General features: G+C 38.7%; 3 protein-coding genes across 13 annotated transcripts in view; 1 reads left to right on the plus strand and 2 right to left on the minus strand.

The window, feature by feature from the left end:
* il11ra (interleukin 11 receptor subunit alpha) overlaps positions 1-4,310 on the minus strand; it is a 34,101-nt gene extending 29,791 nt beyond the window's left edge. For both annotated transcript variants that reach the window (XM_086053186.1, XM_086053185.1), the window contains exon 1: positions 4,166-4,310. The gene's annotated coding sequence lies outside the window, so the exon portion shown is untranslated. The remainder of the gene's footprint in view (positions 1-4,165) is intronic.
* Positions 4,311-4,423: 113 nt separating this feature from the next.
* On the plus strand, positions 4,424-12,257 carry LOC147135783 (cystatin). Of its 5 annotated transcripts, XR_015089803.1 has the most exons (7): positions 4,454-4,529; positions 7,210-7,349; positions 7,510-7,669; positions 8,562-8,713; positions 8,785-8,886; positions 11,659-11,777; positions 11,884-12,257. XR_015089803.1 is itself a non-coding variant. In XM_086053192.1 (6 exons), the coding sequence occupies exons 3-6, from the start codon at positions 7,582-7,584 to the stop codon at positions 9,969-9,971; spliced, it is 444 nt and encodes a 147-aa protein (XP_085909318.1). In that variant the 5' UTR covers positions 4,424-4,529; positions 7,206-7,349; positions 7,421-7,581; the 3' UTR covers positions 9,972-10,086. The 5 variants fall into 5 exon arrangements, 4 of the variants coding, with proteins under 4 accessions (XP_085909318.1, XP_085909319.1, XP_085909317.1 ...); XM_086053192.1 differs by lacking the exons at positions 11,659-11,777; positions 11,884-12,257 and adding an exon at positions 9,870-10,086 and having other exon boundaries at positions 4,424-4,529; positions 7,206-7,349; positions 7,421-7,669; XM_086053193.1 differs by lacking the exons at positions 11,659-11,777; positions 11,884-12,257 and adding an exon at positions 9,870-10,086 and having other exon boundaries at positions 4,424-4,529; positions 7,206-7,349; positions 7,471-7,669.
* Positions 10,146-17,692, minus strand: rassf6 (Ras association domain family member 6). Of its 6 annotated transcripts, XM_086053184.1 has the most exons (11): positions 17,504-17,680; positions 14,888-14,964; positions 14,708-14,786; positions 13,545-13,705; positions 13,261-13,355; positions 12,726-12,922; positions 12,362-12,463; positions 12,120-12,171; positions 11,911-12,029; positions 11,609-11,706; positions 10,146-10,821 (listed from the first exon to the last, which is right to left on the minus strand). In XM_086053184.1, exons 2-11 carry the CDS (start codon positions 14,956-14,958, stop codon positions 10,746-10,748), a joined length of 1,050 nt encoding a protein of 349 aa, XP_085909310.1. In that variant the 5' UTR covers positions 14,959-14,964; positions 17,504-17,680; the 3' UTR covers positions 10,146-10,745. The 6 variants fall into 6 exon arrangements, with proteins under 6 accessions (XP_085909310.1, XP_085909309.1, XP_085909307.1 ...); XM_086053183.1 differs by having other exon boundaries at positions 10,146-11,706; positions 13,545-13,702; positions 17,504-17,692; XM_086053181.1 differs by having other exon boundaries at positions 10,146-11,706; positions 14,888-14,961; positions 17,504-17,690.
* Positions 17,693-17,834: the final 142 nt, after the last annotated feature.

Consider the following 17,834-nt stretch of genomic DNA (forward strand, 5'->3'; position numbering starts at 1 on the left):
AGCGCAACTTTACGGGTTCTTCATCAGAAGCATTCCTTACGTTTTCTTTTTCGTTTTTTTTTCTTCTTATTTATAGAGTGCGACGATTCAATAAGCCACAAAGTAGCAATCTTTGCCATTTTTAATATGCCATAAGAGTCTTCAATGAAGGTTAAAGTGATCTTTAATCTTCATTTATACATTTCATTAGTCATTTACAATTATTTCACATTGTTTCTGTATGGTACACTTTAGTTATTCTCAATAAAATGAATTTTATTTAAATAGTTTAACGTGCCCATAACAGATAAGTTTGATTTACATTATTTACTATGGGAAATATTGCTGCAGTTTTTGTCCAATTGTGTTTTAGAAAAATCAAGAAAACTGATTTTCGGCTGTACATTTTTCATAAAAGTGAAACTTGAAAACGTCACGAGCATTATCACAACAATCACTATTTTTATTGGTCAGCTGAGCTTAAAAGAAGCCACAACTCTAAGCCACAAGACCAGACTCCACTTTAGTGGCTTTGCTGTGTGGCTTGGAGCAGTCGGAACTGTAATTAATATCGGGAACGAAGGTCGGACTAGAAAGGGACCAACCACTATGTAGAAGAGGATTTAATTTGAGATTATGATTTGGTTGCACATTACTCCTGCCTTAAAAGAAACCTACTAAACTCTGCTTTTGGTGGCTACGAGTGGGGATAGACGACATGAAAAGAAGCAGAGTGGAGAAGAAATGCCCCATTGTAGGCCCCTCAAAGTTGGTTCAATATCAAAAGCTGGCTCTCTCTGCCTCTCTCATACAAACACACGCACACACACACACAAACCAAGAAAAGTATGGCCTCAGAGTCAGAGCTGGCAAGCAGTGCTGAAGTTCTTGGAGCAGCTTTCGCTCTAATTTTGAATTGATTACCGAGGGCCCATATGCGTGCAACTGGTGAAATCTAAGTTCAGAGTACAGAATATGACTTTGGCGTACTGGCTATGTGTGATTATGTGTTTATAAGCGTTCAAAACCTCAGCGAATAGAGGCATGTGCCTAACGTGTATTGTGCATGCACGAGCGCATGAGAAGGTCCATATGGAGCCAGTGTGTGTACATATACTGTACATATACAGTATGCGTATGTGTGCTTTGGCCAGTGCTGGAGAAGAGATTGGACTGCCAGTAAGAGCTGTCTGCAGGCTATCAAGGGAAGCTGAGGAGAAACTAAAACCAGAACCTCTCTGAAACGCGATTCGGCGTCCAAGGAAAGTTTAGCTGTGAGAAAAATAACTTAGCGAGGCCAAAAAATATTGTTTTGTGCCTGAGTAGAAATTGTTGGCTCACTAGAAGAAAAATGATTGCTCACTGAACATGGATATTGACAATGTGGCCATTTGCCCCTTATTTGAAGACTCTAAATCAGGGGTCACCAACTCCGGTCCTAGGGGGCCCCTATCCTGCGCGATGTAGAAGGTAGATGACAGACCGATTATCGGCACCGATATTTGACATTTTGATGAATATCGTCATCAGCCTTTTTTTTTTTTTTTCTTACAAATCTGAAGGCCGATAAAGTTGTTATCTCAGTGAGTGGCGAACGCTTGCTAACATAGCGAATTTGAGTTTTTTGTCAGGGTTCGTAAAAGGTTGCGTAGATGTTCAGACGTTTTTTACTTATTGGAAGTCTTGAACATTTTTCCACATTTTGCAGCTTTTATGAACCCCGACGAAAAAAAAAAATTGCTACGTTCGCAAGCATTCATCGCACAGTGAAATACCGCTTAAGAGATCAATTTAAAACAGTTAACTTCAGGGTACTTTTAATGTATGTATTTATTTGAATTTTCACTTTAACTACCGTATATTATATCGTCGCTGTCCTGTGAAAAACACTTATGTCCATTTTTTCAGCGACGACATGCTGATGATACTGGGAACGCTCTGCACTTTTTTTTTGTTAGAAATCAAAACAAAAATAAGTGAAAGTTTAACATTTCAGTTAAATGAAAGTTAAGAAAATTTGGGACGCTAATTACTTTAGAAAACTTTGGGCAGCTATTTACTTTTTTAGTTTTTCATTTAGCTTAACAAATAGTAACGAGAGCTACCTGAACATTTTGTTAGAAAATTAAACCAAAGCCATTTATTTTCTGGATATTTAAAATGAAAACAAAACATTCAACATGCTAAAAATGTGTTGTTTCCACAAACATTTTAATGGCATTTCAAGTTAGTTTTTTTTTTTTTTTTTTTCTAATATTTTCACTTTCACAGCAAATGAATATCAGCTCCAAATACCGGTTATCGGCCCCCTTCACTACTAATAATCGGTATCGGCCCTGAAAAAGACATATCGGTCTATCACTAATCAAGCTGGTTATCGGGGTTGCCGATGAGCTGATTATTTGAATCAGGTGTGTTGGAGGAGGGAAACATCTAAAACATGCAGGGTGGGTGACCCTTGCTCTAAATTGAACTTAGGTGTGAATGTGAGTATGAATGGCAGTTTGTCTGGGATTCTCTATAAGTACCCTGCGATTGGCTGGCAGCCTTCCAGGGTGTACCCTGTCTCTCGCCTGAACTCAGCTGGGATCATTTGTGTGAGATGAATCACCCTCAAAGCAGTTATTTCCCTCTCACTAAAACTGAAGGTTAAAATGTTACACACATGAGGTTTGAACATGTTTATAGTTTGATTCTGGAACACATTATTTCCTAAAGGGGGCTGGGGAATATTCGAAATATGAACCAAATTGATTTTGTTCAACCTTGGAGGTTCCATTTTAACACTAATTGAGATCCTTGATGTAAAAAAAAAAAGTGGGATTTTCCTTACACTATTTCAAAAAGATAGCCGTGAAATCACAATTGAAATGCATTTTTCCCTTTCAGTAGCCTAATGACTTCATTTGGGATGGATGAATTTCAAGAGGAAAACAACGAGACATTTTTTTTCTTAACTAATCTGTGTGGATTTTTATTTTGACAGTGGAAAAACTGTGCGCGTAACGAAGAGATTTTCTGGTTACGTAAGGGTATCAAATTAATTCATTTTCATCCAAAAATGGACCAAGGAAAGATTACAATTGAGAAACCTTTCCTGATTAGGCCAGAAAGATGGAGAGTGAAAAGGAGAGCATCACTGCAGTAGTTTGAACCACCTTTAGTAAATCTAAACCACATTAAGATTGTCTTAAGTGTTCGGTTTGTAACTTATCTTATGCACTTTTCAGTCATTGGTGAACTGGCATCACATCATGGTAATTATTTCCTGCCTAAAGCTACCGCCAGTGATAAGCCACCGTGTACCTACTAAGATGAAGCCATTAGAATACCCAAATGAAGGGAGGAAACCTGAAAATCATTCAAAATGCAGTTGTTAAACATTAAGAGACAAACTTTCAGACTTTCAAGACAGCAAATTTTAAGTGCAAGAAGAGCTTTTCACGAAAGCATCCTTGCACAACATGTCCTTTCTAATTGGAGTGACATTCAAGAGTGGGGCACAAATTGCTGCTTATTTTAAGCAAAATACCTTTACTCTACTACTCCCCAGACGCCCCCAGGCTTGGTCTCTCGACTGGGTCTGTTTGCATTCCTGTTGGGCGCTATTTAAAGCCTTGATCACTTCACTGGCTGCAGGAATGCACATCTGTAGCCCCGAGACCACTGTCTCAAATCTATTTTCTGTTCAGTGGCAACCACTTCATGAGAACAGGTATGGTGTTGTTTATTTTATTGTATTTTTTATTTTATTTATTTTTTTAATTTTGGGGTGGGAGGTTGGCGCAGCTGACAGTTTGAAGATCTTACCACCCCCCCAAAAAAATCACAACAGGCATGCACTAAAAGACAAACGTAATAAATAGCAAAATCACGAGTCTCTGAACATTATAAACTGATACTACACAGTTATGTGGACACCCAAATCAAACCATTCAACAAGTCGGCTAAGACAGAAAATAATAATCATGTAGCTACAACGTTGTTTATAGGTGCACACACGTACATGATAGTAGCATAACACATCGCCACGGGGACAAACATTGGAGTAGTTTCCCTGCTGTCCCAAAGAGTGAGACGGATAAACTTTCTGCAAGCCGCACGCGCAGCCAGACCGCTTGCTAATCTCCCCCCCCCCCCCCCCCCCCCCCGCTCGATTTGAACAGTTCAAAATGAACTCACTTACCTTGGAAAATCTCCCCCCGAGTCAAGCGGACATTATTATTTGGTCGCCCATGTTGGGAACTTTCATTTAGTGTTCTTCGGCTTTCCGGAGAGACAAGAGGTGAGTTTGCGGCGAGAGACAGCAACCGAGGAGGGCGAGGAGGAGGATGAGGAGAAGGGGAGGCGGGGCAAGGGAAGAAGGCTGGTCGAGATAGGAGGAAGCTCATTGGACGAACGAGCTGTCGATCATTGGATGAGTGGGCGGGGCGTGACTGTAAAGCGATTATATTGAGTCTGGGAAAAACAACACGAGCGAGCAGAGGTCTGAGTGACGTTGAGGACAGAACAGCACACAGGAGGGTCTTGCATTTTGTTCCAAATGTCAGGTAATGGAGGTTTCTAACTGTTTTGTTTAAATCTGCCAACAATGCACAAGTAGACAATTGGATAAACATCAGCCAGAACGAGGGGTGCTGTTTCTTTTTCCTCCCACTAATTGAATACACATGTACAGTCCACATATTTACTGTTATAGTCCAAATTTATATTTGATAAAAGTCATCAATCAAACTCCACTTACTTTGGGGGGGGGGGGGGGGGCTATCAAAGTAGATAAATCATTCAGTCGTTGGCACAATTGCACTGCATAATTTAAAATAGATTTCCCTCCGTTACATGAGTCAGTGTCTATATGAGGACTCAAGCTTGCTTCACTTGCTGATGGACGCTGATCTAGTTCTATATTTATCTGTTACCGAATGTGAGAACAGCATCTCATTAAAACCATGGCTCATGCAAACAATTAAGTTAATGTCATTTGGTTGAACAAGCTTATTATACCTCTCTCAATCTAATGCAGTCAACAAATCAATTCAAACTGTGACCTCTGACTACACAAATAATGAACTATTTTCATCGGAAAATTGGAGCTCATTTTGGAGAACGTATAACTATTTGCATGAATATTATGTATATTATGTATATATTGTGTATGTCTTAACATGCGTAACCTTCAAAACGGTTTTGACCACATGACACCACGATAAAAGTCAGCGCAAGGCCATTTTAATCAACCATTTTAACCAACCGCAACTACGGTGACAATTAGGAAGTGCTTTTTTTTTTTTTTTTTTTTTTTTTTAGTTTAGCACTTCCCAGCCACTCCGTTCAGACATATTGCTGTATTAAATAGAAGCTTTCAAGTTTGTTCTAATAATTCAATTTTGGATGAGTCACGTCTGCCGCATTAGAAACAATTAGGCAGTGAACGAAGCACATTCAAAGACAAATGGCAACTTAGTCTGTTTATATTATATTTCACCTTAAACTGTAACTGTTCCATTAGACCCCATTCAAAGAAAAGGGTTGTAGCTCCAATTATGGGGTGTTTTGAAGTTTTATCTAATACTGAGGTTTAATTTTGGATAATAGGGTCACATTTTGTCTCATGAGAAACAATTAGATAGTGAAAAAGACCATCAAAAAACAAATGACCCCTTAATCTGTTTATATGGCTGGTATTTGAATTCAAAGGAGGATGTGAAAAATAATAACTCACAAGACCTGTTGCGCTATTTGTCATTTGTTTTCATCTTTTAGAACATTGGGTCCACAGCCTGGCCTTTTTCTTTTTGGATGCTTCACAATTATTGTTTCATTTAAGGCAAGGCGTATTAATTTGTACAAAACAGTACACTACTTATCATAAACTCTGTGTTCGCTTTTGTGCTTACACTTTTAGAGGCATTCAAATTCAGCCCCTCCACTATATAGTACTACTAATCAGCCAAACCCCCCCCCACACACACACACACACACACCAATATCTGCTCTAAACTGTCAATTACAATATCTACTACCCTACTATGATATTTATTTTCTTCTTATTTAGTATTTGCTTATTTTCCTTCATTTGACTTCCATTTGCCTGAAGGTACACCAATGAGTAACCTTTGCTTTAATAGAATCTGCAATCATGAATTTCAACTTTTTATAGCCTATCATCTAACAATTGTTAAAATTAGGCTACATGACTATGGATGACAACTGCTGAATGCATGTTGCGACCCCTGCAGGAATTTCTGTCACATTACGGAAACGTTTGGAAAAACACAGGCTGGTCAAAGTATACGGTACTGTATATTTACACTGAAAAAGAGGAACTAATGCCATTGTCAGATAAGTAAAAAAAAAAATTTGACCAATTTGAAATTGTCATTTAAATAGAGCGTAAAGAAGATTGCAGTAATCAGTCAATGAACAGACATGCATGTGCTATCTCACGCTCTGCTTTCTTTCTTAAAACAGGTTCAAACCACAATGCAACTGAATTTACTAGTTTCATTCAAGGTGATGCTGACCTTTGTGTATTTGATCCCGCCATATGAATGGGCGAGACCATCTATTATGATAACAAAATGGCAGTGTTGATACATGCTACGACAGCACATACTGTACTATACAAAACCTTCATGAGGCGAAAAAAAGAAAGAAAAATAAATAGGTTTAGGATTATGATGATGATGATTGATCATTCCCATCCAAATCACAATTCTTGCCACAACATAATGGACAATTGGATGTTTGGGGAAGGTCCCTTTCTGCTCTAGCGTGAATGTGCTCCATTGCAAATGTAATGGCAAAAGAACCTGAGACCTTTGACCTCAACCCATGCATTAAACATGGAATGAACTGGACAGGTCCTCTTGTCTTGTCTATCATCAAATACACCCCTGATCTCACTTTTCTAGATAAATGGACACACTTTTTTTCCTACAGACACACTCAACACCTTGTAGAAAGTTCTTCTTCTTCCCTGAAGAGTGGAAGATGTGGAAAAATACAAAGGACTAACTTCACAGTCTTACATTTTCATACGGCGATACTTTTCATCCATTGTGCGTCACACTTACTTACATGACAGTGTTTAAAACAACAACAATGGTTGTTGGTGTACTCACAGAATTGTTGACATTTGACTCATTTGCATCACACACACGCACAAACGGGTACTACAGGCACTGATGACCATTTAATCCCTGTGTGCATGGCGTCATTTCCAGTCAGTGGGTGGGTCGTCACTGACTTGTGAAACATACCAGACGCGAAGTTCTCCAAAGCCACTACCATTCACAAACAACACGCTCGTCTGCCTCACTGTCGCTCCAGCACCCGGAGGGCCAAGTCACACTTTGACGTCCCAAAAGGCAAGTAAAGTTCACTTTTCAGTGCTATTACTTTGGTCTATACTTGTTATTATATTGCTCTTTTTTTCTAGGTGGGTCCTAACATTTTCTTGCGGCAAACATCTGTTTGACATCTGGACAGATTGGCGTATAAAGTGATTCAACCTCACCTGGTCCACAGGCATCTTTGTGTGGATATTTCACCGGCATCTTTGGCGACGCTCTGCATGGTGGTGGTAGACAACAAGTCAAGATGAATCTCCCTCTGTCAGTGCTTCTATGTCTGTCAGCTGCTCGGATGTGTGTGGGGGATCAGCTTTTGGAGGAAGTTATTGTACCAAGTAAGTCAAATAATTGGCAAACAGCTGTACCATCTTAATGAATTGGAATTAGACACGGGGGTACTGTAATATACAACAATTGACCTGGTAGGTTGATTAATTTCAGCCGGGCATGTGACTAAAATGGCCGACGCTTTAAATATGTAAAATTTTATTGCATTGTATGGTGTATGTACTGTAGCCTATATTCCTTTTAAACACAGTACCACACAGACTAAACTTGGTGTATACCAGTATCAATATGACACAATGGCAAAAAGCGGTCTGGCTCAGTATTATGACTCAGAGGCTTTGGCTCTGTCAGGAAAAATTGTCACTGCTGAGCTGCTATTTCTGTTGGCTGACTGAAGTTGGGGTAGGGAGTCACTTAGGAAGAATAATAATCGGAGCTATTCGGCACCAAATGTGGTGAAAGAAAGAAAAAACAGTCAGTATATTGGATGGATTGCAGGGCTGTTAAAAAAAATACAGTATAGTGACTATGTAATCAACTTGTTAAAGTTTTGTAGATAATAGCTGACAGTTAAAATTCATATTCGAACACTTACTGAACGCTTTATTATGTAACAGCTGTATTTACAATCAGTATTATTTGGCGCTCCTTATGATTATTTGCAAGTTGTTTCCATCTTCATGTTGGCCGTGCATCATTCATTGTTACAGAATAGCTCCAGTCCTGTAACACTTGACAAGGCATGGGAGGAAAAAGCTACCACGAAATGGTGGCTGTCAGAATTTTCCGTATTGATTTCAAAAGTAGGAATTACCGGTAGACAGCTGGTAGCACAACAGAAGAGGGGACGGTTTGAGTCCTGAGCTGGAAATAGATTGCACACAATCTGAAGCTGAACTCGAAAGTGTTTATGGTCTGTTCTGTTAAATTACCCCAAAGGAAAAGCACCTCAAATGGGTGGCTGGGTCGAGAAGAGTTCAGAGTCACCGGAGGTTCAGGCGGCGGCTCAGCACGCCGTGGACACGTTCAACACAGGTACAAGGGCCAAGAAGTTGTTCAAACTGCAGTTCATCACATCTGCACAGACCCAGGTTGGATTGCATTTTCTGTACTTTGAAAACATGAAACATATTAACCGTGCATTCGTCATGATGCTGTACAGGTGACCAACAGCATCAACTACAGGATTGATGCGGTACTGCGAAAAACCAAGTGTCTCAAGGGTGGAAATCATGACTTGAACAACTGCGATGTTGAGAAAAAGGTACAGTCAGTATAACATTTCATTCATGCTGTTTATGCGACTGTATGTGATATAATAGGAAATAATAATACGTAACTACAATTACACAAAGTTCTGTGACAAAATATATTATTTATATAGATATGGATTAGGGATGTCACGATATGAAAATGTCACGATACGATAATATCACAATATGAACCTCACGATAGGATAATTATCACAAAATTGTGTGGAAAACAACTTGAGCTATCAAACGTATTTTCTGCTATTAATATTGTGGCACGAGGCCGACGATATATTGTGGAAATTGTAATGATGAAATCACGACATTGGCGATCATATATGTAAACATATGGCATTCAGGCCAAAGAATTCAATCTTTGTCTCATCAGACCACAGATTCTTGTCACTCCTTTTGTTCAATCTTGAGCTTCATGGAAAAGAGAGACTTGTAGTACATACATGATGTACATGTAATTTCTTGGTTTTGCATTTTGAACAAATATGCAAAAATCAAAAGGCTGTATTGGATAAAAATGCAGAAAAATTGAAGTGCTTTGAATAATTTGCGGAGGCAGTATGTATGTATGGCTGTGGTTGACCCCCTTGTTTCATTGTGTTTATGTTGTGGAGGGATGGAGAATTGAACTGCATCATACTGAGAGCTGTCACGAAAACTGCTTTGCATGACACTAAACAACAATGAAGTTTTTTTTCTTACAAAATTGTTTATGTAGAATAGAATACAAATAATATTACCCTGAAAATGTCAGTTTAACCTGCAACCAGTAATGTGATTATTGTCTTTCTAAGGCAGGATTTTTAACGTCACTCAAATCTCTTGATTCGTAGGTCTGTTTTAAAAAAAACGGAATAAACTACTACACAAATAACATCGGAAAATAGAAAGTTATTCGGAAAGACAAGAGCTTAAGTGTATGACTGACTGACCTTTTGCACAGGTGTCGATAATCCAGTTATTGTTGTTTCCTCCTGTGCAGCATCTCAAATGCCACTTTGAGGTGATGTTCAACCCCCGCAACAACAAACAGGAGCTGCAGAACCATAAGTGCCACAGGACAGCAGCCAACATTCAAGCTTAAATGTTTTGCTTTTTTCTTACATTTTGGTCCAGTGACTAAAAGTGTTGCATGCGCGATGATGAGCAACTTACTATATGACACAAACACATCAATAAATTGTGTGCTTTATAATGAATCGAGGGAAGCGTGTGGTTGTTGTATGACTCAATTATTTTATTTTGTTATGAACACACGAGTGGATAAAAATCATTTTTACATACAACACTTTAGTACTTTACGCCCAAACCGCTTTGGAAACAATTAGAAAAAAAAAATGGAATTCGATCTCACACTGAGTCTGTTCTGATGAGATTATAGAAATATTTCAAATGCAATGAATAATAACTAGAAAACTTTCCAACACTCAACACACTCAAACTTAATGCACTGTTTTTTGTATTTGTGCTTCATTCCAAAGGAATATCCTGTTTACACTTTCCTAAATCTTCCGCATCTGATTTAAGAAATGGACTGACTCATTAGTGGCAAACAACAAAATATTCATTGTTACATTAAAGACATCTTGGATTGATTTGACTCCTTGGTAGAGCTTGTTTTGTCATTTTGTCGATACAGCGGAAATGAAAAATGTCACATGCACATCGCTCGAAGTTGTCTGGTGAAGCACGTTTTAAGTCTTCAACGCCAGACACCCAAAGTCTCTCTCGCTCTCTCGCTCTCTCCCTCTCTCTCTGGCAATATATCCATATATTGGGAGCAGTTTGATTTCACTCCTTGTTTTGTTGCAATCCAGCCAGCTCCCAATTTTCTTTTTACGGTGCTCTGCGCGTCTTGTCAGACACTAGTCTCAATGTGAGGTGACATTTTGCAGCTCAGCATACGGGACAGGGCACTGTGATGTTTTTTGTACCTAGAAGAAATTCACACGCATACGCATATGGACACATCTCATTACATGTGAACACCAAACTAAAATCATGTTTTGCAATACTACAAATGTAGGTCGAGTTGTACAGTCTAAAACCCGTGTCAAACTCAAGGCCCGGGGGCCAGATCTGGCCCACGACATTATTTTTGGTGGCCCGGCAACAAATCATGCGCATCAAATTGTCTTCACTTTTAGCGACACTGAGGTATGAGATGTCGCAAGCATTCTTTATTTCCAAACCCTCCTTTCAAATAAATTGTTGAACAAATAATGATATTTTCTGGCTTCTAATTTCAAAATTAGCTATCCATCAATTTGTTATGTATATGTGTCGGCCCTCGGTGGGACACCATAATTACAATGTGGCCCGCGACAAAAATGATTTGACACCCCTGGTCTAAAGAGATCCAATCAATATGTATTCTATGTAAAGATAATGATCAGTTCTTACTAATGTTGTCTGAAAGGCATTCATTTACAAAGGTATTGTAAATTATTTAGGGTATTATTTTGGTGGCAGGTTTGTCTAATGTCGTGGCCATAACTTTTAATGAAAATGCAGGTTTTTTTCATATTCATATTTAAAAATAATATCAAACGTATTGAACTATTCATGAAAATGAGTTCCTGGTTTTGTAAATCTATTTGAATGCAATAAAAAATGTGGACTTGGTTCATACAGACGTTAGTTGGATGTGCGAAGCTCGCTAGATTGTCGTCAAAACACAAGAGATGAAAGTGTGCAAAACAAATACAATCTGATACTAACTTGCTAACAACCATTTGTATCTCCCTGTTCTCCTCTTCTCGCAAATTCAGTAGAACCTGCTCCAAGATGGGAAGCTCCAAGTTCAAATACTGGGCCACCTGGCAGATTATATTGGCAAAAAAAAAAAAAAAAAAATCGGATTCACAAAAGTTTATGAGCATCATGACACGTGAGTAAAATGAAACTGCTGATTCCAAATCATTCTAATCATTCAATGCCTCATGTAGGCCTATCACCAGAGATTTCAGTATGCTTTACATCAAAATATCTCCAAGATGCGGCTGAGGGGCCAATGCACTCACATCATTGCTGACTTCCTCTTCGTCCATGTCCATCAAAAATACCTTCATGGTGTCATCAGAGGGCCCCTGTAGGATGCGCTCCCACAGTGGCTGGTCCGTGTTGGTCATCTTCCTCTTTTCTACATATAACAACATCACCGAAGCGTTTGGTGACCGTGACTTTTCGACTGTAGTTTACCACATAACGTTGGAAAACAAACAAACCTTACCACCGCTCTGGTGGACGCAGTATAGTGCAAACTCCTGGGGGTCATTCTCTATCTGTGAGGTTATGCAAGGAAAAGATATATTTTTAAAACGTCTGTCATTTATTTTCAACTACGTCAAATAAAATACGCAAGTACAAATTGTCAACTGTAGTCCATAAAAACACAATCCAATGACAAAAACAGAACATGTGCTCAGCTGATCGTTAACCATAGATGAATATTGATTTCACTGCTCACCTCACCTTGAATTTGTTTAGTAGCTGTTCAATGACTTGGTTTGTGGTCATGCTACTAGTAATGCGGACTTTGGTCGCTGTGCCAAAGCAAGGAGTGAAAATGGATGTCTAGGAAAAGAAAACGACATTGATGAGCAATCTTGCCGACCCTGATGACTGACAACAAAATAAATACTCTATACAAAACTGTATATAACAAATGATAAACAACCATACGATACTCTCTTGGACACTCTAGTTGTCCCCGACCTGCATTTATGGTTTTCCTTTGTAAAGGCTGAATTTCTTATTTTAGCTCTTGGTACGTCATTACTCTTCCTATAATGTTGTAGCCAGCGAGTGTATGTATAAAACCTTACTCCGGACGTACCTTATAGTTATAGAAGTGCCCATTGATGGAAAAGCGGTGCTGTCTCTCTCTTTCTCTTTGTGCCGCTGACTTGCCTCGGCGACTCCTCCTCTTAACCAGCGATGCATCGCTCATGCAGCGGAACAGGTTGGACTCAGACTCCAGCTCGTAGCTCTTCTGCCTCAAAGGACGCAGTGTGGTGGTCTCATAAACAGCCCCTTTGGAATGCACACAGTATGAAAACAATAATAAAATGGGGGCACCGTGTAGCTCTAACTAATATCTTGTAAAAGTATGTTGACCCCCTCACTTTCTTGGTTAATCCATTCAAACATGCAATATTGTATACAGTATTATGCGAGTCAAATAAATAAATAATAAAAATAATAATAATATTTCATTTACAGAGTGCTTTACAAAAAAAAAAACTCAGTAGTAGACAATAAATAAAAGTAGACAATAAACGAAATATATGGACAAACATACATACATACAATTATTATTATTAAAGTCTAAAACACATTCCTATAAATCAAAGTGGCAAAAGCCAGTCAACCTGGTAGAGGGTTTTTGATGACAGTTTCATGTACTGTGCCAGCCATCTCATCTATCTGGTGCAGGTCGAGAAACTCCCCCCACCGTGACATGCCCCTGCAAAGACACACGCTTGCAAATTTAATTGAATAATCTAAACAAAGTTGTACTCGCGCTTTGTAGTGGGAAAAGTGGCCTTTAACAACAGATTGATATGTGAGACTGTGAGACTACAAATAGAAACAGGTCTCTTGCAACTTTGCTCAAGTGATGCTCTTGAAACAACAATGCATAACTGAACTCAACCTCTTGTTTCCAAGTGGGCTGACTGGGCTTATTGGGTCGGACGAGATCAGGGAAGCTAAAGGAGTCGTCTGCTTCTCGTCCTGTATTTTCAGCCGAATGGGTCGTCGGATGCCCCAGCTGATATTTAGGAAGCCTTCTACGACCACTTCGCCGTCATCCTGCTGATTTAGGGTCGAATCATGAAATCAACGCAGGAATGTACAGGAATTAGTTTAATGACAAAGATCAAAATGCCACATGATTAAAATGATGCATCGCTTGGTCAGAGGTGAGATGGAGCCCATCACAGCTGATTTTTAATTTTTTGGGGTTCGTAGCCATTTGTAAGCTTCATATTGACCACAAACTACGGCCCAGGGGCTATTTGCGGCCCACCATCCATTTTTCAGTGGCCCCCAGTATATACTAAAAATTCCATTTGGATGACCCGCAAGGCATGTTGAGAGAATTGAAAGTTGAAGAATTTTAAAGTGGTCCTTGCGTCCTTCCTTTTTTTCTGTATATGGCCCTCAATCAAAAAATTTTGGACATGTCATATTTGCACCAATAGACAATTTAGAGTCTTCAATTTAGTGCTTCATTTTCCTTAATTGACACCGGAATATTGATAAAACAATGCAATGTGTTTATTATTTTGGTGGTAATTTGTGGTTGGATTACACACTCAAGACCTTTCCCTCATTTGAATAACATTTGCATCTGCATTGCAAGACCAAAACTGCCAAAATCAAAAATAAATAAATGATCGTGAAAATAAAAAATATAATTGAAAAAAATCAATAAAAAAAATAAAAGGAAAAAAGAACACCAAAAAATATGTAGTACAAAATAAAAAAGATGAATAAATACCAAAATAAAAAAATACCTAAAAACTAAAAATAAATCTGGAAATAAATACAAAAAATGATATATAAATACAGTTGAATATAAATGTATTTATATTCTAGTTCATATTTTCCAATTATATATTTTTTATATTTGTTTTTATTTTCACTTTTGATTTGGGCAGTTTTGGTCCTCCATATAAGATACATGAGAACAAATCATGTAATCACCTTTATACAAAACTGCAAAACATTACTGCCAAGCATAATAAATAAATGTTGAATGAAAACAATAATATAAGATCAGATGCAAATACTGTGTAACACGATGATTGCTACCTGGAAGTAACTGAGATGTAGCTGAGTCTGGTCCTTGAGGAAGCAGTTGTAGGTGCTTATCAAGGAGAGAAACTCTGCTCTAAAATCAACAGTGATGAATAACAAAACCCATCATCAAGACATGTGGTGTAGCATTTGAGACAAATGGATTCCTGTACCATCGGAGGTGTGTGAACCCACCTGGACAGAGTCCTGCCATCGCCTGCCTGGATCAGTGAAAGAAGACGTGCCTCATTCATCTCAGATAGCATCAACTACTGCACAGAAACACAAAGGCACTCAGATGAAGTGTGCGAGCAGGCAAAAGCGAAGCCAACTTAAGGCTGGAAAAAGGAAACATAAAAATGCTGTGGACGTGTGCTTGTCGTTGCTGCACATGCTCCTAAAAATAGAAGCAGAAGAGTGATCAATTCCCACACACAATAAATGCATTTAATCTTACGTTTAGTCCCCCACCAACCAACTTGACGCGCCTTTCTTCGATTTCTTTGTCTGAGGCTCTTTTCTTCTCTTTGAGTGTCAACTATTTCTTTCCAGTCTCTCTCTCTCTCTCTCTCTCTCTCTCTCCCTCTGTAGTTTTTGTGTTATATTTATCTCCTTCTCTCCCTGCCACAGCCTTCACTCTCTTACTTTCTTGAAGAGAGTTAATAACAGTACTCCACCCAGTAACCAGTGATGACAGTGTTTATGACTGTTTATCCTTCAGCCAGAAACACTGAATCGTGTTGGTATATCCACCAGTGCTCTCTCTCTCTCTCTCTCTCTCTCTCTCTCTCTCTCTGCATCCATTCCTTTATTTTTCTGTCTCCCTTTCCTCGGTTTCCACTGGTGACACAACAAACTTAGCCACTTGCCTCTCTGCAGTGCTGTCTCAGCATGTTTGCTGCTAAGAAACATCCCAGGTATTTAGTAGTTGTCACCAGTAACCCACAACTCCGCCCGTTGGACTGATTACTTTACAATGTACATTTCGCCCAGCAAGGAGCAACATTTAAAGCCACGTTGTTTGATATAAGTAGAAGAAATATTTTGCAAAAAAAAAAAAAGGTCAGAGGAAAGATTTCTGAACACAGAAATAAAGAGTCAGACTTTTACTTTCTCATGGGCTAAATTCAATAATTAAAAGGAAGTCAACCCCAAAGTGTTCTTTAGACTATATAATATGTTCTATGCAGCCTCACTAGTCTAAACTCGATATTCTGATGAATATTGTGTTTGTGGAATAAGAATTATGCAACAAAATCCACCCGTTTTAGCCATCTCAGGGGGTGGCCATTTTGCCACTTCTGTCGACTGAAAATGACATCACAGCTTCAGAAAACAGCTGAACCGTGCTTGGTTGTTACCTGAGCCCTGAGCAACTGTGATCTCATTTTCAGTCGACAGCAAGTGACAAAATGGCCGCCCAAACTGATGGATAAAAACGGGTGGATTTTGCTTCTTAACTCACATTCCGCAAATGCAATTGTAATCAGAATGCCGTGTTTAGACAACATATTATTGTAAAGAAAATTTTGGGGTTGACTTCCGCTTTATGTAGGCTCAACTAATTTTGATTGTGTTATTTTTTTTTAACTGAGCATGTAGACTTAGTGTTTTGTGTATTATGAGCCCACGTCAAGTGACCAAAAAAGGGAAGAACTTCGTGTTAATAGAGCAAAAGGTATGTATAAAAAAGAATGAGTAAAAAAAATGAACATACCATATGTTGCCACAATAAGGAACATTTGAGGACAGACGTAGTAGAATACACCCCTTAATCATTTTTGTTACTTGTCAGTAAACTTAACATGATTATAGTGCAGTGACTTACTGTATATCAAACAATAGCATAAAGCTGTATAACTGGAATTGAGTTCCCTATTGTGTCAGCAGAGGGAGTAAGACGATCAGGTCAGAATTGTAATGCGCAAGGCCTTGGGGAAAACAGGTACGATTTTTGGTAGATCCTGTTTTCCACCTTGATAACTGAATGAAAAAAGTTAACATGTTCATTTGATGATATACATTTAAAGAACATCCCGCCCCGCCCCCACAAGCTTGTGTTGATGATGTGGGAGTGAACTTGGCCTTTGTCAAGTCTTAACATGTAGGCTCAGGCCTGGAGCAAATAAATCACACCCATGGTGTTGCCACCTACAGTGTGTGTGCATGTGTGTGTGTCACAGGCATGTTAAAAAAAAAGTGTGTGCGAAACAAATGATTAAACAAACAAACAAACATTATTCGTTACCAAAGCATTGTTTCTGTGTGCCATCACAGGGAAAAAACAAAACATTGTGTGGAATTATTATTGTTTTTGATAGTCAATCAGGTACAATTCATACAAGCATTTTTTTTTTAAACTGGCCATCAGAGCTATGTGAGCAGAAATTGTCCGCTGCAATATTTTACGCAGTAAAATAAAAAGGCGTTGATTGTGAAGTTGTAAAGCAGGAAAGAAGGTAAGGTACATGGTGACACACCCAGTCTCTTCTTACTGCCTTCCTCGACTGTCATTCCCCCTCTCATCTTACTCTACAAGTGGCTCATATTAGTATTAGCTCCTCACCAGTTTCAAAAAATAAAAATGTAAATAAACTGCACATCTGTGACGGAATGACACAATCTCACCTTTAATATGAACGTGGGCCTCAGCTGTTTTATTTAAAAGTAGAATTGATTCGAAACCGAAACCAATAAATGTATTTTATGGAAGAATGTAAAAGTTGGTAGAATTATTTTTATTACCTCAACAATACCAACATACTTTGTATTAAGGTAGAAAACAGTGTACGATATAAAAATCAGTCCTACCTGACTAGCAATTCAATCTGCCAACGTTTCTTCACTCTTTTACTGTGTGTGTGTTCATGTTCGTGTGCGTGCATGCGTATGTTAATAGGTCCAGAGTGCAGCACATGTAGCACACGAGAATCTCAGGTATCAAAATGCAACAGCTGGTTAATCATTGTAGGAGGAGGAAGGGAAGAAAGGTAGGGCATAATGTAGGGCATGACTGATATCAAACCCGACTTGCCTTTTGTGACATAGTGGGCAGTGCACGTGTTGTTTTATATGGTAGTCAAACACAAATACTGGTCCTAACACTTTCAATATATTGCTCGTCATTAATAGGCAACATAAT

Source organism: Filicampus tigris, chromosome 15 (genome assembly GCF_054856515.1).
Source record: "Filicampus tigris isolate MCC_2025a chromosome 15, RoL_Ftig_1.0, whole genome shotgun sequence".
Lineage (NCBI taxonomy): Eukaryota > Metazoa > Chordata > Actinopteri > Syngnathiformes > Syngnathidae > Filicampus > Filicampus tigris.

Excerpts from the sequence above, each read along its gene's own strand:
- LOC147135783 (XM_086053190.1), top strand. Across the intron at positions 8,714-8,784 it reads TCACATCTGCACAGACCCAG|GTGACCAACAGCATCAACTA; the intron begins GTTGGATTGCAT and ends GATGCTGTACAG. Across the intron at positions 8,887-9,869 it reads ACTGCGATGTTGAGAAAAAG|CATCTCAAATGCCACTTTGA; the intron begins GTACAGTCAGTA and ends CCTCCTGTGCAG.
- rassf6 (XM_086053181.1), bottom strand. The coding sequence starts at position 14,958 with ATGCTATCTGAGATGAATGAGGCACGTCTTCTTTCACTGATCCAGGCA. Across the intron at positions 13,706-14,707 it reads TACATCTCAGTTACTTCCAG|CAGGATGACGGCGAAGTGGT; the intron begins GTAGCAATCATC and ends ACCCTAAATCAG. Across the intron at positions 12,923-13,260 it reads CATCAAAAACCCTCTACCAG|GGGCTGTTTATGAGACCACC; the intron begins GTTGACTGGCTT and ends TGCATTCCAAAG.